The 20,095-nt window shown below is 49.0% G+C and overlaps 1 protein-coding gene across 1 annotated transcript in view; it reads left to right on the top strand.

The window, feature by feature from the left end:
• The window catches only part of TTC6 (tetratricopeptide repeat domain 6), a 1,171,050-nt gene that overhangs the window by 337,769 nt on the left and 813,186 nt on the right, over window positions 1–20,095 (top strand). Inside the window, exon 10 of the mRNA XM_069638410.1 lies at window positions 8,918–9,047. Within this exon, the coding sequence (XP_069494511.1) occupies window positions 8,918–9,047 (130 nt within the window). The remainder of the gene's footprint in view (window positions 1–8,917; window positions 9,048–20,095) is intronic.

The following is a 20,095-nucleotide window of genomic DNA, read 5'->3' as shown; positions in this document are numbered from 1 at the left end:
ATGTCTACATGGCTGCTCTTGCACGCGCGATTGCCACCTTCATCTCTAACTTCCAGTGTTATGCGGATTACACGCAACTCACCTTCAGGCTACCCTCAGCCACTTCTTCTACCTCGCTCATATCTGACTGTCTGTCCGCAATTCAGTCATGGGGCCTCATTACGGCTTTGGCGGTAGACATACCCTTAATAAGGGCATGGCTGCCACCAAAACCGGGTCCGGGTTCCCTGAATGGGGAATTACCGGGCCATTCCAAGTTTGGAGGGCCCGGTAATTCCTCCTTCAGGGAACCCGGGCCCAGACCTTCCCCATTCCCATTCGTAATGAGGCAGAATGGGTTTAACAGGTCCGCCACCATTAGCGGCACCCGTTAACCCATTCCGCCAGGGTCATAATGAGGCCCATGAAGTGGTGCAAACGACCTCTGCCTCAACGCCTGTAAGACTGAGATCATTCTCATTGGGACTCCTGCTCCCGCTTTACCACTCTCAGCTGGCCTCTTTGGCCCTGCGTCTTCACCCACCTGCGAGGCAAAAAACCTTGGGGTCATCTTCGACTCCACCCTCTCCTTTTCCACTCACATTTCGGACATCTCTAAAAAGTCCAACTACCAGCTGCACCTTAGAGGTACTCTTCCTTTTCTCACCTTCCACCAGGGGCTCACTGAATCCAGGGCCCTGGCCTACTACAACAGCCTCTTTCTCAACCTCCCTACCTCTGCTCTACGCCCTCTGCAAATCATCCAGAACAGAATCGTAAGATTTATCCTTGGCCTCAAGCCCAGGAACCGGATCTCTCTGGCACTGAAACCCCTCCATTGGCTGCAAGGATCAAATTCAAGACCCTCTGCATTGTCCCCAGGCTTTCTGGGGCCTGGCACCTACCTATCTGTAGCGTTGCCTACGTAAATACTGTCCTTCCCAAGCACTCTGATCATCCACCTCCAACCTTCTGTGAGTGAGCCGGTTCTCCAAGCAGAGATTTGGAGGGATATATTTATCCTCTGCAGGAGCCTCCCTCTGGAATAGCCTCCCTGCCGCGCTCTGTCTTGAGCCTGATTTCCTTAAGTTCGGAAACTCCTTAAGACATTCATCTTCTCTTCCTTCTCTCTCCCTCTACTCTGCTAACCTTTCCCTCCACTCTATCCCTCTCTTCCCTCCTTTTCCACACAGCCTGCTGACTGGATGCCTGGTGTACCTCAAAGTCTCACAGGTCCCTGTGTTAAGGATTTCAATCAAGTGATACACACCTTGGTCTAAGGCCTAGTATGTAGCGCACAACTGAGATGCTTTTCTCCTTATTTTATACAGATTCAATTTGAGATGGTACGGCACTCGTATCCCACCCCCTTTTCAAATACCCTGGGGCACTGTGGACCAGGCTGTTTGGTAAAATGCAATATTTATTTATTTATTTTAAAATTCAAAAGAAATCATACCATTTCTAATATGGGGCAGCAATCACCAATGGGGTGATAATTACAATGTAGGCAATGCACTTGGTTTAACCTTCTATTAGAACATGCAAAACACCAGGGAATAGGAACACTTTTTGATTTAGGAAAGATAGCACCCAAGTTAGGATTTCCCCCTGCAATGTTTCCTCAATCCACAACGAATCAATTTTGAATGGTTAGTAAGACACAGCAGGTAATCAGGAATAAGAGTCAGAAAACGGAATCCAAATCCGACCTTCACCCTCACAAAATAAGAGTGGAAAACAGATTTTAAACCCCTTGCAATGTGATGAAATGACACTCGGAAATGGACAAATAATTAATTCATGTGCGGTTAAAACTCTAAGGTAAATACAATTTCTCACTAAAGCAACAATGCATAGACACTAGCAATCATAAGCAATTGATTACCAAGAGCATATAATTCGAAAATGAATGGAACATTAAAAACATGTGCAGCAAAATGACACGTGTGTTTCTTAATTCCTGCTTTAAATTACCCATATTATTGGTTGGGGGATAGATATATATCACAGGGACACCCTGGAGTTGAAATTAGGTCTCTAGCTATCAAACTGGATGAGTTATGCAAGATATAAATGGTGCGATTTGAGCAAAATAATGCCATGTAATAGGAAAGGAAATCAGTTGTGACAAGAACAGTTTTACTCTAAACTAGAGTATTCAGACTAGACCACCAAAGATGGACACAGTAAGATCCTGGGTTGATCCGCGATTTCAACCCTGTCACCCCAGAGCCCAACCCTGGCGGAATCCAGTCCGATCACTCGAAATCTCGCTAAGGGTTTAGGATTACACAAGACAGAATTGAAAAGAGATGGCGCTAGCACTTTAGAAAGTCACAGGCAGGGTGCACAGATAATTCTAACACTTTGAAAAAGTTATCAGGATAAAGATAGGATGCCTTAGAGAGTGGGATAAGGACAAAGGCAAGACAAGATAGGTTATGGGTTTCTATGGGGTAGGGATTATACTCACAGTCCACATTTAGTTTTGGGATTTTTGGACCATCAACAGGTTCTGGTCACTACACGGCAGCGCGCCTGGCAAAGGACAGCTGGGCAAAAGACAGCTGGGCAGGTCAACTCACCGGATGATAATTCTGGTCACTGGATGGCGCAGGCATCTCTGGATGCAGTTAGAGGGCAACAGTTAGTGGGCAGCAATGAGTGGGTATCAGGATGCTTCCCAAAAAACACAGCTTCTCCCTTTGGGTATTGGGATTTTTAGAATTGAGGCCATGCTGTTAGTGGACAGCAGTTGGTCCTTGTAGTTGCAGTGAAAATCTGGAATTAGCAGGATGAATGGAACAGTTCAGGAACGCCAGCGCAGGAAATCAGGAAGAGTCTCTGTCTAGAGTCTTGTCAGGGACTCTTATTTATAATGTATAGTGACATCATCAAAGTATATGACTGGGCAGGTTTAGCTAAGCACGCCTCTAAACTACTGGATTGGTCAGGGGTGCTAGTTCCTGCCTCGCTCTAAGCTGGTTGGATTTCAAGGGAATGATGTCAGATTTATGATGTGACTTTACACAATGTTCAAAAACCTCCCACAGTTATTTTAGCCAAAATCTAATTTTGCCACAAACGGTACATTTATACAATTGAAATCTCTTAGCAAATTATATGCACAGATTACATATTTTATGTAGAGCATAGCACTCCAACTCTGCAATCCGTGAGACATTGTTTCGCCCTTTTAATACTTTTTGGTAATTTGAGTATGAACGATTCAGCCTAAAATTCCATAGCTTTATACACATGTGTGGATTAACGTAAGGGATGTAAGTATTAAAATTCGCATTGGCAACATGGATGCTTTTCTTGTAATCCGCAATACTTTGCCATTTCTATTCCCAAGGTATCAGTGAATTCTACCATGTCTTCAATGAAAGCCCATAAAATCAAATTTAAACTGTAACGTTTTTGTATTTTTACAAAGTCTTGCTGCAGAGATAAAAGTCTTTAAGGTTTATTTATGGAATGGTCTCTGGAAGCAAATGGCAATCCTTTGTCTGCCACTGGACCATTTTTTTTCTCTTCAGCTGTCACCAACTGTCATTTCCTTCAGAGCAAGGTGGGGTTTTTCCAGCTTTATTGAAGGTTTATTGCCCCTTTCCCAGTTCATATTTTCTTGTACTGGCAGTTCCATTGTCAGGGTTTTCAGCCCAGATTAGATTATTCCCAAATTTAGTCATTATCATTTGGATGTTAGTCTCTGCTGGGAGTTTTTATGATGGTTCCCTTCCTCTGGGGGAAGCATTGGCTCTGCCAACTGGAATAACCAGTTTTTTTAGAGCTTGCAAACTCCAGCCCAGGTGGTTTAAAACCTTTATTTTCTTATTTTGGGTCCTGAATTAAAACAAACCTATGGAATAAAATATCCCATGTGTGTGTTAGCAACAAAACCCCTTCACATTGCTAGATAAGGCAGGCTTCCATTCAACAGTTTACTTTTAAATGGGCATTTTTCTCCTTTTTAGTTTGCAAAGCACATTTTTATGCACGTGTGGTGAAAAGCAGGCATTTCTTTTTTAATTCGGTTTTGCATCTCCATCCGATTCCCACACTGTCTTGCAGCCATAGTTATTTTCTTGAATGCTGGAGTTTTGTTTGAAGCAGAGATGCCTTGAAATAGACATGGCTCAGATAGTTGGGGTTTCTTTTGAACTACTGAGCTTTGATACATTGTGAAGAAAATGAACGTGTTTTCCCGTGCAGGTAAAAGTGGAGTTCCTTGATGATTTTTGTCATAGTTGCTTTGACAGGGCCTGTCATTCAGTAATAATGCTTGTTTTTGCTGAAGCAAAATGTGATACACTGGGCATGGCAGGGCCTTATTAATCACAGTGGTTTAAGAAAGGACAGATGGGAATAGCATCAGAGCAGCATTTTTAAACGTGAAAAAGTTTCTTTTTTAATGGGGATTTTGGGCGTTCAGCAAAGCAGTGCTGCCTTTTCACTTTATTCCATTTATATGTGTCAGAACACACTGGCACCCTTCCCTCAGTGTGTCCCCTTGTTTCATCCTGTCCAATGTATGCTTGGCAAGACGGTGCAGCCATCTGTTTGTTCCTGCGAAACGCAGTTTTAAGGTCATGGTGCTCACAGGAGCCAGCGCAACCATTTTGCTGTTTCTGCGCACATGCAGCTTGGTTTTGGTGAAATTCTGTCCAGTGGGTCAATGCAGCCCACACCTGACACCCTCACCAGTCTCCTCGCACTTGCCTCTTGGCCTTGCACTTGCCTCATCGTTACTGCACTTGGTCATTGACCCTTGAGAGTGGCATCTTTCAGCACTTACCCCAGCTTCTGACGGACTGGGCGCACTTGGTCTGAATGCACCATGCCGTGAAGATCGTCTATCTGTTTTTCCCTTGTCTCCCCTCCTTGCCTGGTGGTGCCTCAATGAACTTTCAAAAACTGCAGAATTGTTGTCAGACCTATTTGCTCTTATCTACACGGTTAATTGTATTATATGCACTTGTTGCATGCACCCACTCTGCCTGTGCATACTTGTATTGTTCGGAAATTCAAGGGCTCTGAATGACTGTTGTTTTTTCTCCTTGTTCCCTCCCTCCTTGAGCGCTTTGAAACACTTGTTTTGTGTATAAGCGCTTTACAAATAAACAATACCTTACCATAACAAGGCTTTATCTTCTGGAGGAAGGCTAGCTGATACCAGGAGGTTTGGGCCTTTTTGTTGGTAGGTTGTCAGAAGGAGAGAGTACTGTCTATAGTCAACCCAAGTGATCGGTCAGTCTGGCCTGATGTGGTGTGCACCCATCAAGCTACTTGTCGCTTAGCCATCCTTGAGTGGCATCCAGCTTAGATGAAGCGGAGGCAATTTCTGAGGCATGAGATGTCCTGGCTAGCACTGACCTGGATATGACTGGGAATCATCTGCATGTTGGTGGTGTGTATAGATTCCTTCCCTGCTGTCTAGTGTTGGGGCACCTCACTTTTCTTCTCTAAGGACCGTAGCTCCCTTTAAAGCAACACTGTGGCTCTGTGTTGGATTGTGTATTTGTGAGGATGGGGCCTCTCCTGCCACCTGATGTGTCAGCGGGGAGGCCTCTCTGGGAATGTACTAACTCCAGACCCCCTGTCATGGTGTACCTTGACTCCTGTTACACAAAGTCAGAAATGAGGTTTCCATTGCAAGGACCAGGACTGTTCTTTGTTGGATATCAGAGTTGTGGGGTGAAGGACTCTTCTATATACTGTCTGAAACATGAGAAGTTCAGGAGGACTCTGTGGAATTCCCCCTTTAAAACCTCCAGGGCTTCCTATCGCCTTGTGGTCAGCTTCTCTCTGCCCCTCAGGACCACCACTCCCTATGCACTCCCCCTCCCCGAGTCTCCTTGGCCTCCCTTCCGGCTCTGTCCACTGGATCAGTATGAGTTTGGTGGTATATGGTAAAAGGGGCGGCAACGTAATTACCGCTACTTTTACCATACCGCTGAATTATGAGACAGCGGTAATACCGTTGGCGGTAATACAGTCAGTGGAAGTTTCCCTGACACTATTATCACCAGCGGTAATACCGCTGGCTGTGCTGACAGTAACAGTAATACCATCGTATCTGAGAGGTATTATCGCTGGATAGTCATTTTCAGAGGTAATACCGCCAAACAGTATTACTGTTACCGCCAGTGGGGTGAGTGCGCTCCCGTCAAGTCATAATATGGCAGTAATTCTGCCGGATATCACGGCAGTAGCGGTTATACCACTGAGGCAGAATTACTGTTGTATTAGTGTCCAACTCGTGATGAGCCCCATAGTCATAGTCATAGGGCCACATTACGACCTCAGCGGTAGCCATGCCACTTTTGGCGGCATGGCTGCCGCCGAAATCGCGTCCGGGTCTGGGCTCCCAGAATGAGGAATTACCCGGCCATTCCGAGTTCGGAGGGCCCGGTAATTCCTCCCTCCAATGACCCGGACCATCCCCATTTCCATTTCAGCCCCCATAGGGCTGAATAGGAATGAGAGTAGGAGCAAAGAACGGGCCGATTACGAGTGGCCCGTTGTTTGCTCCCTCTTCCCCTTGCGGGACCCAGTAAGCACGCCTGGTTTTACCAGGCGTCCTTACCGTGTCCCACGAGGGGACCTCGTAATGTGGCAGAACGGGTTTAACGGGTCTGCATCCTTTTGCTGCACCCATTAACCCGTTCCGCCAGGGTCGTAATGAGGCCCATAGTGTCGGCTGTGCCAGTCAAGTGTTCTTCAACCTTCTTAAGGCATTACTCACTTTTTAATATCAGAATCAGGATGAGTTTGCTTGACTGTCATTTTAGTGGCTGGAACCTTTTGGGAACTATAACTATAACCCACCCTGATGCAATCTGTCACCGCACATTGCACTTTGTACTGCTTGTAAAATTAATTCCAGTAATTGATACCAGAAAAGTTCCAAAACATATTTAAAAACATTGGTAAATAAAACATAGTTCATTATATTCCATGCATAAATCCGCGCTGGGGGTCTAGCTTTCCCACACTGGCCGCTTCTCATTGGAACGCCCTTCCTTCTCACCTAAGGATGATCGAGTCCCACCAAGCTTTCCGTAAAGCCATCAAAACCAAGCTTTTTGTACAGCTGCATTCCCTACTGCCTAGTGATTATCTGATGTTCTACCGATCGAGTGCCCGCCTGATTGCTTTTTTCAGTTCACCTGCCTTTCATGTTACCAAGTCATTGATTTTCTATGCTCCTCTACCTAAGAGACCTATTCCGTCACCTATACTCAATCAATTACACTTTCATGTAAGATTTCTTGTAACAGCGCCATGATGCCCCTGGGCTGTAAGTGCGCTATACAAATGCAAATAAATAAATAAGACAAAACAGAATTTAATCGTACACAAAAATCATAAAATGATCTACTTGGTACTGTGTTTTGGTTTTCCCCACTCCTTTCAGACACATAAGCAGGACTAAGTTACCAAGAGCCAAGACCCAAGGTCTGTAAGGCCGATGCTATAAAAAGAATAGTTAAAGAAGCAGACGGATGATCGGCACCACTCCAAATCCTAGAATTTTTAGAAACTGAGTCAGTGTAACATGGATGGTCTGTCTTTTTTTTTTACTTCAAAAAAGGAGGGTCACCGCTTGAGGGATTTGCACCCCAATCTGCCTGTCCACTCAGTGGTCTTAATCTGCCTCGGACACTTCTTCAACCCCTCGAGGGTTTGGAAAGTAGGGGGCGCAAGATTTAAACTGATCATGCCGAGCAGTACATTAGAAGAGGGATTACAAGGTAGCATGAGGCCACCAGGGAGCCCTCCAGTTTTGATTCCAGGCACAAACCCTTGGATGTAGATGATGGATTGACTGCATTAACCAGGATAGGTTCAGTGGGAGGCCCTACGCCATATTAGGATATAGGCATCGTTATTGACCTCCTCCCAGCCAATTAGAATGTTTAGAATGCGGTCAATAACTACTGGTTTAAACAACAATGTAATTTCCAGGCAGTATTTTTTTGAACAAGACACTTCCTTGTTCAACAGTACCTTTTTTTGCTGCAGCCTCTTATTGAACACACCAGCGAGAAAGCTGAAACAGTGGGAACATGATTTCACTTTCCTAAAGAGAAACTGTTTACTTCATGAAACCGAATGAATGCTCCTGTTAAACCCGCTCCAGTTTTACCAGGTTTGCAATACAATTGTTTACATTATGAAGACAACCTTGCTATTTAAATACTACAACATAGAACCACATGTATTCTTCTAACTTAGTTTGTCTATTTTCTTTACTCACTAATAATGTAACATATTTTACTTCTCTGCCTTAACTTCAGAACATGTGTTGCTGCTCCAGTATGTGCTAATAGCTTTACAGACGTTGGGAGAGGTCATTATCCCAAACATATGGCCCTCGGCTTTGCCTCACAATAAAGTCAAATGCCGAAATAATGCAGTTGTGAATATTGTAGAGTTTTATATCCAGTGTGGTTGTTGGTCCATCTGCGGGGAGGGAGTTGAAGTATATTTCTTTCCATTATCTGGCCATGGTTGATGGTTGTTTGCAAAGTACTGTGAGGTGTGGTGTCTCTGTGAATATTCTGAACGGGGTAGATAATTGACCGCCTCAGGGGAGATAAACTGGGGGGCAAAAAGTGAATATGTTTTCATTACAAAAAATGCCACCAGAGTGTGTTCGGCTATGTGGGTGGGACCCTTAACCATCTGTTTAAGGTGTTATGCAGCAAGGTTCACTCCAAGTGAGTTTGGTAGAGTCTTGTTTTCTATCGGGGGAGACATTATTTATAATTTGGGGAAAATATAGTTATTGAATATACAAAGTGTGTTTTTATGATCTTGTGATGACTTTTTCAGTAATTGTAAACTCTGATTTCTAAAATAAAATGAAAAGGACAATGAAAGAATGGTGTCTCCCATGCCCACTCTGTCTGCCTCCTCTTCACAGGCCATAATCATGGAACCACAGCTGTTAGATGCCTATTGGCAGAGGCACTTGATATACCGCCTGCAGGGGCGCAATGCGGATGCGTTGGATGATCTGAACTTCATCCTGAAGTACAACAAGAACCATGCAGGTGAGTCTTGCCTTTCCGGACTGTAGCAAACTCTTGTGTTTTAGGGCTGCTGGAGGGTGGGACCGGGATGGCCCCAATGTAGCCATAGACTTCCATCCAGAGCTGCCCTCATAGCGCTGTTGGGCCCTTTCCCAGATATATTAGAAAGACCCCTGTGTGGAAATCCACAAATAAATCCAGTTCTCCAGAATGGGGTCTGGCATGGATTCACATGCTCATGAATATTCCCCGTCGTCAGGCTGGGAATCCTCGGTAAAGAAAAATCAGTATCAGTTTCGTTTCTGATCTGTCTTTCATAGTAGTAACCAATCACTGATCTCTGCGTCATACTGACCAAAGCCAATGACTGCCATCTCCCTAAGCCCCGCCTCTGGCAGCCATCTTCAGATTTTTGCCGCACATTCAAGTGTTGGGATCCTCGTGCTATTGCTCTCGAGCTTTAGTGCGTTTTCGCCCTTTTTCATAGGAAAATTCTCTCTTTTTTCGGTGAAAAGAGCCTCAAGCTCCACTGTTTCTTTATCCGATCAACGGGGACCTGTGTCGGATTCTTCTACGCCCCTCAAGGGTGAAGATTTCGTCGAGCCACGCTTTTGGAGGACTCCAGAAGTTTCTCAGGCCCATCTTGGACATGGCCCAGGAGAAGGGAAGCTCGACGCCCGGAAAGCTGTTCAGGGTCTGCCCTGGATGCCAGCTTCAGAATGTCTTCAAGGAGGACGAACACTCTCTTTGCCTCTACTGCCTGCATGAGGACAAGGCGCACGTGGAGAAGGACTGTGCGTTTTGCGGGAACATGTCGGAGCGGACCATGAAGGACCGCCATCTGCGTCTCGCCAACTGGCTGGAAGGGAAGAGCCCGTCGGGCGAGAAAAAGAAGAAGAAGTCCGAGCGGTCTTCTAAGACCTTTGAGGGCGCCCCAGCAACGGGGGCCCAACAGAAGGCCAAGCACCGCGAGTCCGCTGGCACCGGGAGCGCCGAACGGTTGGGCTCTTCGGTTGCCAGGCAGGGCGCAACCTCCCCGGCGCCATCAACCACGGGCCAACGCTCTGGCTCGGGTAAGAGGAAGTCCGAGCACCCGGCGAAGCTTCTGGAGAGACCCCGGTCGAGCTCGAAGGCCCCATCGGAGGGGGAGCGAGGCGGTGACCCTCCCCCCAAGGAGAAGGTGGTGAGCGCACCTAAGGTGGTGAAAGCCTTGATCCACCCTGCCAAGGCCTCTATCGAGATAGTCGCGGGGGCCCTGGCTCAGCCTGTGGAGGCTACACCAGTGGAGGCGACCTCGGGGCCCAGAGTCTCCCTGCCACCGCGGAGGGAGTCCTCTTTCAAATCCATCAACAGGACCCCCGTGAAACCTCCGACAGAGAAGAAAAAGGGGGGCAGGAGGCCATCATGGATTCGGCCTCAACCTCTGAAGAGGAGCTGATCGAAGTCTTAAGCCACGGCATTGGCGTGGAAGAAGACCAGCCCGCCTGGAGGTATCCGACGAAGAAGACGACGAGAACGTCGAGGGTGCCGACGAGGTTCCTGACTGCCCGTCGGAACCCCCTCAACCAGTGCCGCAAGACAACTCGGCGGCCATTTTGTTGGCTATACAGTCCTTATGCTCGGAGATAAGGACGAGATTGCCGTTACCACCAACGGAGGAGCCGCTCCCAATGGGGGACCCGGAGCCAGGCCCTTCTGGGAGCCCTCCTCCTAAGAAAAGAAGGATTCATCCTCCACCTCCTTTTCAACCATCGCGCCCTGCTCAGCCGTCCTCCCCGTCCACGACCCGTGGGGATGATACGGGGACGGACACGGCTGCGACGGGTACAGACGACGAAGTTTACGACGAGGATCTTCCGTCGTCACCTCCTCCCCGGGCTTCCCAGCCCGACGAGATTGGATCGTTTCATGCCATGATCGCCAGGGCATCCGAGCTTTTCCAGCTCTGCCCGGAAGAGAAGAAGAAGGAAGGTTTCCTTTATCAACGGCGCAAGACCAAGAGGAAGACGGTCCTCGCTGTACCTCTACTGGACGATATCTGGGATGAGGGTCTCGCCCTCCTCAAGAACCCATCCACAACGCCTGCGAGAAGGGATCGGTACGAGAAGAAGTACCGGGTCCCGGACCCCGGACTCGGTCGTTTCCGCGGCGGCCAGGAAGAAAGCGGGGGGGCATCGGCCTCTACGTCAACCTCCCCCCCGGACGGCGAGGGAAAGAAATTGGACACAATGGGATGCAGAGTCATCTCATCGGCAGTGACGACGATTAAGGCTGCCATCGCCTTGGCTATCATAGCCCGCTACGACAGGGAGTTGTGGTACAAGATCGCCCCCTGCTGGACTTCCTACTGGACGACAAGAGGGCGGAGGCCCTAGTGATCTTGCAGGAAGGAGAAGTGGCGTCGGACCACGCCATTACGATAGCGACGGACATCGCTGACACTGGGCAACGGCGTGTGCCTTAGATGGCGTGGATGGCTCAAGGCAACGGACTTCCGGCAGGACGTGCAGACCAGAGTTTTGGACATGCCATTCGACGTGAGCAACCTGTTTGGGAAAACAGTGGACGATTCACTACAAGCCATCAAGACGGACACGGAGACGGCCCGGGCTCTTGGTGTTCTCCAGCAACGACGGCCGCCCTTTCGGAGCACCAGAGGCAAGCAGGGTGTCTCCAAAGGTTCCGGCGGCAGATATTCCACCTACCGTCAAGCGGCCCGTTCGTCATCACAGGAAGCCTACAGGGACGAGGCAAGTTGGGCGGACCCCGCCGTCGTCACCAGGGACAAGGCGGCAAAGCCTCGTCGAAGCAGGACTGAACCGGCCGTGGGGTCGGGCCCCCACCGAAGCATCCCGGTGGGAGGCCAGCTGGCGAACTTCGTCAGCGTGTGGGAGTCCATCTCCACCGACCGTTGGGTGCTGGACGCCCTGGCCCAGGGTCACGCGCTCGAGTTTCTAAAGAAGTGCCCGCGCGTCCCCCCCGTGGCCAGGAAGGAACATCACGTCCCTCAACTTCTCTTGGAGGTAAAGGCGATGCTCAAGAAAGGCGCCATCGAGCTCGTCCCAAAGAGGCTTCGGGGCTCCGGAGTTTACTCAAGATACTTCCTCGTGAAGAAGAAGACAGGAGGATGGCGTCCCATCCTGGACCTACGACGACTGAACAAATTCATCAAGGCACAGAAGTTCCGGATGGTCACCCTCCAGCACGTTCTGGGTCAGCTGGAGGAGGGCAATTTCCTGTTGTCGTTGGATTTGGAGGATGCTTACTTCCATATCCCCATCCTAAAGGGACACCGAAAGTTTCTCAGATTCGTGGTACAAGGGCGTCACTACCAGTTCAGAGCCCTTCCCTTCGGATTGAGGTCGGCACCCAGGGTGTTCACCAAGTGCCTCGCCCCGGTGGTGGCGCGGCTGCGCCTGGAGGGGATCCACGTCTACCCCTACCTGGACGACTGGCTCATCCGAGCAAAGACAAGGGAGCTTGCCGCGGAGCACACGGCGAGGACCGTCCAACTACTCACGGACCTGGGATTCTCCATAAACTGCGCCAAGTCCCACCTGGTGCCCGCGCAAGATGCACTGTTTCTGGGAGCGAAACTCGACACAGTGGCCCTTCTGGCCTCTCCGTCAGAGGAAAGGACGAGGGCCATCTTGGGCAAGGTGCAGCGGATGCTGGTTGCGGACGCGGCCAGGGTGAGGTCCATCAAATCCCTCCTCGGAATGATGTCTTCTTGCATTTATCTCATCCGCCTGTGCAGGCTTCGGATGCGCCCGTTACGGGAGTTCCTGGATGCTTGCTGGATCCAGACGACGGGCAGCTTCGAGGACAGGATCACACTCGACGAGAGTTTCCGACGAGCGATTCGGTGGTGGGGCACCTGCGCGCATCTGACGGCGGGCATGGACTTCCAGACCCCTGGCCACCAGAAGACAGTGACCACGGATGCCTCCCTGGAGGGGTGGGGAGCGCACACCGAAAATCTGCACGCAAGAGGCCTTTGGCTTCCGACGGAGAAGTCCCTCCATATCAACTTCCTGGAGCTCCGTGCAGTGTTTTGGGCCCTCAGGTCCTTTCTTCCGTCCCTCATGGGCAAGGTGGTGAGGATCTTCACAGACAACTCCACCACCATGTTCTACATCAGGAAGCAGGGCGGTACCAGATCCCCAGCCCTGTCCAAGGAGGCGCAGGATCTGTGGCATTGGGCCGTCGCCCAAGGGATGTTTCTGGTGCCGTTTCATCTGGCAGGAATAAAAAACACCATTGCCGACTCGCTCAGCAGAGAGCTGCGCTCTTGCCACGAGTGGGGACTACGACAGGATCTAGTGGACAGCCTCTTCCGACGGTGGGGCACACCCCAGATCGATCTGTTCGCGATGGCGACGAACTCCAAGTGCCGGAGGTTCGCCAGCAGATTTCCCCAGCCGAGGAGCATGGGCGATGCTTTCTCTTTCCCCTGGGAGGGCCTGTTTCTATACGCGTTCCCTCCATTGCCGTTGCTGATCCGGCTCATCAACCAGCTCAAGAGGTCACGGTGCAGGATGATCCTCGTCGCACCTGCGTGGCCGAGGCAGATATGGTTCCCGGACCTTCTGGACTTGTCAGCGTCCCCGTCAATCAAGCTGCCAGTGGACGCGGATCTTCTCTCCAGGGAAGAAGGCGCCATCCTCCATCACGACCTGAAGTCGCTGAACTTGCAGGCCTGGCTTCTGAAGCGTAGAGTTTGGAGGTTACGACATACCGGCCGATTGCAGAGAGGTTCTTGCAAAGGCCAGGGCGTCCTCAACTCTTAAATGCTACGGACACAAATGGAAGAGGTTCTCTGTCTGGTGCCACGCACAGAAGATTAACCCTCTACAGATTACGGCTCCTCAAGTACTGCCATACCTACTGACGCTGGCCAAGGCTCGACTGGCGCACGCTTCCATCAAGATTCATCTTGCTGCGATCTCCCGATACACCAGAACCACGGGACGGACGTCTTTGTGGTCTCATCGTCTGGTGAAAGAATTCATGAAGGGACTGTTCAGATCGTTCCCGCTGGTGAAGGCTCCGGCCCCGGCGTGGGAGCTCAACGTGGTGCTGACCAAGCTCATGGGACCTCCGTTCGAGTCTCTGCACTCAACTCCGTTGAAGTTCTTGTCGTGGAAAACAGCGTTTCTTGTGGCCATCACCTCCGCACGACGGGTGGGAGTGATCCAGGCCCTTTCCTGCAAGCCCCTGTACTTGACTTTTCACGACACGAGGGTAGTGCTCAGGACGCACCCCTCCTTCATGCCCAAGGTGCCGTCGGACTTCCACCTCAACGAACCCTTGGTGTTGCCTGTTTTCTTCCCGTTGCCTTCGTCGCCGGCTGAAAGGACTTTGCACTCGCTGGATTTGGCTAGAGCGCTGAAGTTCTACGTGGACCGCACGAAGAGTTTTCGGAAGACGTCACAACTTTTTGTGAACTTTGGACCTGTCAATCAGGGGAAGGCTCTCTCAAAGGCTTCCATTTCCAGATGGCTCTCCGGCTGTATCATGTACTGTCATCGGTTGGCAAACCGACCGCTGCCCGGCCGTCCGAGAGCCCATTCCACCAGAGCGATCGCAGCGACAACGGTGTTCCTATCTGGTGTGCCCCTGCTGGACATCTGCTGGGCTGCTACGTGGAGGTCAACGCACACCTTCACGAAATTCTACTGCGTCGACCGGGATTCCAGGGAGGAGTCCATGGTCGGTCAAGCAGTGCTGCACAACCTGTTCGCCTAAGGTGAGCCTGGTGAGAAGGTAAGAGATGCTTAATGTTGAGTTGTTGTATTGCTTAATGTTGAGCCTGTTGCCACCTCCCGTGGTTGTGCATGTGTGTACTGCTATGTATTCTTTTATTCATGAGCATGTGAATCCATGCCAGACCCCATGCTGGAGAAGGAACAAGTTACTTACCTGTAACTGTTGTTCTCCAGCATGGGTCTGGCATGGATTCACATGAGAACCCTCCCGCCTACCCCTCTTCGGCTCTTCACTTGGTCATACTGCCACTTCACGTGCTACCAAATCTGAAGATGGCTGCCAGAGGCGGGGCTTAGGGAGATGGCAGTCATTGGCTGTGGTCAGTATGACGCAGAGATCAGTGATTGGTTACTACTACGAAAGACAGTTCAGAAACGAAACTGATACTGATTTTTCTTTACCGAGGATTCCCAGCCTGACGACGGGGAATATTCATGAGCATGTGAATCCATGCCAGACCCATGCTGGAGAACAACAATTACAGATAAGTAACTTGTTCCTTAGCAACCCCGACAGCAAACGAGTCTGCTTTATTTACCACACATCTGTGCAAAAATAGACAGTGAAACCGACAGAGTATCCCCATCCCCATAATGTGGCCACCAAGGGGCTTTTATAAGGTTTTACACAATGGGGTTCATACAGAAAACCAGTAAGATACATTTAGTTGGTTATATTAACACCAACGCTCCTAACAGAACACCCTCTGGCCTTATGGCTTAATGATATCATGCTAGGCTTGAAGAATTCTGCTTGGACTACCTGTGTGAACCAATCTCTGCCTGCAGCAGACCTTTCCAGTATATGTAATGCTACCTGCACGCACGTGATCATTGTTCTGGTTTTCTGGCAAGGAAACCTCACCTTCATTGGTGATGTCTCACATGCCACTGGACGTGCCAGATCCCTAGGCAGAGACTAGAGTCATGACCACCGAGCCTTAAAATATTTCCAGACTTCAGCTCTATCCTCGGACTCATTTCTCTGAGGGAACCCATGGACTCTCCCTCTCTCTCTCTCTCTCTCTCTCTCTCTCTCTCGCTGGGAATTCTCTCCTGAAGACTGCTGAATCTGCAAAGACACAAACACACTTTTAGTGAATGTCTTAACTACCTTTAAACTTTACCCTCTGCCTTCCCTCACCTCACTTTACCTGGTTGCCATTGCCACTAGCTTGAAGGCTCTGTTTGATTCTCATTATGTCTCTTCAGAGGAAAAGTTATTTGGGGAATTAAACAGACTGGCTGCCTTCAGTTAAGGAAATTGTTCTCCCCTGTTATTCAGTCTAAGCAGTATACAACTAATGATAAACTTTCAAAAATAAACTAGGTCTTGAAGTTACCTTTGTTGCTCTTTCTGCCTCTTTTAACTTTTTAATATGGTTCTGAGCACATCCACAGGCGGAAACAATATTTCCTTTATGGCACGCGCACCTGCACTCTCTGCACTCAATATCCTTTTAATTAATTGACCACGCCACAGCGCTTGTAATCTGCCCCTTTCGCTCGGCTCCCCGCACTAATTTCACTTGTTTCCTTCACTGCGCTCTCCGTGCTCCGTGCCGTTGCCAAGGACACGCTGGACTCCAAACGCTGACATCACACACTTTCATGCGACACTGGGTCCTTGTCTTTAGACCAGCTCGAGCATGGCGCTGCCTTCCCTCGGCCGACGAAACGGAAAAATAGAGCTCAGCTTGTACTTTCTCACGCCGCAAGACACTGACAGAAAATGACAGGCTCCCTAGTGACTTTGGCAAATAAACGCTACTACTAGTAGGGATCAAGTAAAAAAAATAATGACCATGCTGCACGGACATTTTCTTACAGTTAATAAACAAAAACATGTCAAGGAAGCTGCCAATTATTGTCACTTAAATTCACATTACACTTAGCTTAAATCTTATATTGAAAATGTTCTCCTGCCAGGATTCTGTTAAACTTCTGCTCGAACAACTGTAGCTGTGACCTACCTTGTTCATTTCCAGGCATGAAAGGCAGTTTAGAACCCTGATGAGGGTTCCAAATAGTCACAGGTTGCCCCATTGCCAATCACTGCTGAGTTAATTCCTCACCATCTTGGAATGGGATGATTCCATTATCCTTACAAACTAGACATAAGGAATATAAACAAAAGGCCTTCATACTCCAACTCCCAAACATCTGCAGGCACCACCACAAGAACTTAATACACAGTCCTTCTCCAACATTAGATCTTTCATAGAGTCACATGCTGGGAATATTTCCCGTCGTCAGGCAGGGCATCCTCGGTTAATTTTGGATTCCCCTTGCTGTAGGCAAGAAAAAACTAAATTGTATAGACTAACACTGTTGTTGTGGGTGCTTTTGGTCCCCACAAATGGGACCTCGAGTAACGGTACACTAGACCCTCTTCTTTCTCTTCACATTTTAACCGCGTGTTCAGTTGAGGGAGTCCTCTGGTTCACCACTGTTAGTAAAAACAACCTATTTCTTCGACAAAACAACTTAAAAAGACTTTCTTTTCAAGGGGAAATATTTCACAAGGTGAGGAGTTTTCGTTCTAAGGGAATGGAGGGCAGAAGGAGACCCCTCTTTAGAACCTGTGCCACTTGTGGCCTTAATAACATTTCTGAAGGAGACAAACACTCTGACTGTATTTACTGTCTCTACCCCCATCACACCATTGAGGGCTGCACTATCTGCAGAAGTCTTTACTTCAAGACCCACGAAGACAGACATAGACTGCTGTTAAACGAGGGGAATTATCCAGAGTACCCCTCTGATGTCGAGTCGACCAAAAGCATGGGCATTCCCGCCGAAAAGAGCCCACGGTCGAAGGAGAGGGCCCGGTCAGATGAGCGGCTGGGGAAAGAAGCATAAAAGAACCCATGGCTATGAGCCGTTGACGGGGCAAGACCTGGAGGTCCAGGTGGCCTGGCATTGCCTGCAAAATACCAACTGTCGCTGACGAGGAAGTCATCGACAGAAACAGAGCATCATGGCCAAAGGTCAAGGTCAGTGAGAGAGGGAGAAACTCATTCCTCAGGGCCTAAGGCCACATCCACAGCTGCTTCGAAGCCCATAGACACAGCTCTAAAGAAGCTAGCGAGGAGCAAAGGGCGTATAAACAACCACAGTCCATGCCCACTGCGCCCACTACTAAAACTGCCTCGTCGGCGGCATCGCAAAAGACACATGACGTGTTGCGTCACACAACTAAGAGCAGAAAGGAACAGTCCTCAAAGCATAAAACTGTCTCATCAACTGCTCAAAAAACGAGCCTGTCTACGGCAGACCCGTCCTCGAAGCATAAAGCCACCTCGTCAACGACTTCTCAGAAATCTAGCCCGTCTATGGCTGTGCAACATAAACCTTCCCCGACGTACAAGACCACCTTGTTAACATCATCTCAAAGGTTGGGCTCGTTCACGACTAAAATCCACAAGTCCCGCTCACAAAAATTAGGCTCGGCGACAGAGGGATCAAGCTTGTCGATGTAGAAACATGGGTCGACGAAGAAGGTCGAGACGGACACACCCCCAGCCCAGAAAAAGATCAAGGAGACTCTGTCAACGACACCCTCGACAACGGCTCAGCCAATGTCATCGCCTTCGACAGCTCTGTCGACTGAGGAGCAACAGCAACAACCTCCAGAGGAGTTGCAACCTATGGTCTTGGAGAAAAGCTCACATCTGCAGGTTACCCAGGTGTCTCCAATTCAATATACCGAGATCATGCCAGAGGACATCTTGAAACATCAGGTGGATACCGATTTTGAGTTACAAAAGCAACAGTCAGACTCAGAACAGTCGGTAATATGGCAGGATGAAAATTCAGCCAAACCATCTATGCTGAGGAGGCATATTCAGCAAGGGAACCTCCACAAAAGGGTAAGTTCTCGGCCACACCAACCACAGCAGTAGGAGGTCCTGGGTCCATCCATGAAGGGGGCACTCCCACCAACACAAGGAGTTTCCACACAAGGACGTAAGGGTGATGATTGCTAATCCGCTGGCCCTACTATCTATCCAGGTCCTTTAATCCCTAGAAAGGGTCATCACCCAGCTTGACGCAGCACTAATGACCAGGAGCTACAGCCCTGCCGCCCCAACCCTCCCTTCCACAGGAGCCTACGCCGAGATCCAGGTCTGCATCGAGGGAAAGGTCGTCAAGGTCCTCGCCTTCCAGGGCTAGGTCCACTTCATGGACGAGGTCAATGCTGTCCGGTCCTGTTGTTCTGCTCTGCGGAAGCTGCTGAACCCCACAGACCCTCCAAAATGTGTGGCCAACTACTGAAACAAAACAGAAGTCCCTACATTTCATAGGGAAAGGGGAAGTGGATAAAATAAAAAATGGAGCGGATTTCTGTCTTCACTTAGTTGGAAAATGTGTAGATGTAAGAAAACAAGAGACAAGGTTAATTCTATTCTATTGAACCAACTCTTTCATCTTTCCCCTCAGGCTAACTGTATGTACCTGTACTACCTCCTCGAAGCGCTGCGAGGTGAAAAATCATACCCAGCCATATTCTTTCCAGAAGTTTCTTCAAATGGGAATCATTCTCTTTCTTTTGAAACCTTTATGGCTTTTCTATGTCTTTTAATTTCTTTCTCTCAAAAAAGTATTTTTTCCTCTGAAAATGAAAAAGGAATAACTCTTGCTCTACTTCAACTTTCAACTTGCCAAAGGTTTCCTTTTCTCAAAAGAGCGTGTTGTCTTTGAAAGTTCCTTCCTAAGATTCTTCCTCAAAGGAACGGATTGATTGCATTGTCTTCTCACCTGAAAAAACAAAACTACTAACTAATTCTAAACTGAAATGAACTGCAACTTTTAACTATGTCTTCTTTTTAAGTATAATGTACTTAAAATCCTTGTGCTTGTCTTCAGAAGAACAGGATGTCCAGTCTGAATTTCATGTGACCAAAAACACTATTTTTGGTCAAACGCACATGCGCAACCTTGTCTTTGGGCCTCATTACGACCCTGGCGGTCCGGAAATAACGGTGGCGGTAAACCCGCCGCCACCGTTGTTTCCGGACCGCCTGATCCCGACCCCTGGAGGCGGGAGGTGATGTTCCCGCCAGGTCTGACCTGGCGGGTTTAACACCTCCCGCATGCAGGCAGACGAGGAAACACCGGCAGGATTACGAGATGCTGCTGGTGTTTCCATGATCCCGATTCCCATCGAGTCCCATAGGACTCAATGGGAATGGGGATTTACACCATTCCGCCTCCGTGATTCCCGGAAAACCGGGGTTGTAATGCCCCGGTAATTCCGGGAATCACGGAGGCGGAAGGGTAATACGAGTCCGGCGGTAA

The sequence above is a fragment of the Ambystoma mexicanum genome, chromosome 14 (genome assembly GCF_040938575.1).
Source record: "Ambystoma mexicanum isolate Mex_15411 chromosome 14, UKY_AmexF1_1, whole genome shotgun sequence".
Taxonomy (NCBI): Eukaryota; Metazoa; Chordata; class Amphibia; order Caudata; family Ambystomatidae; genus Ambystoma; species Ambystoma mexicanum.
Note: the sequence above shows the minus strand (reverse complement) of the source record. Positions and strands in the feature narration are given on the sequence as shown.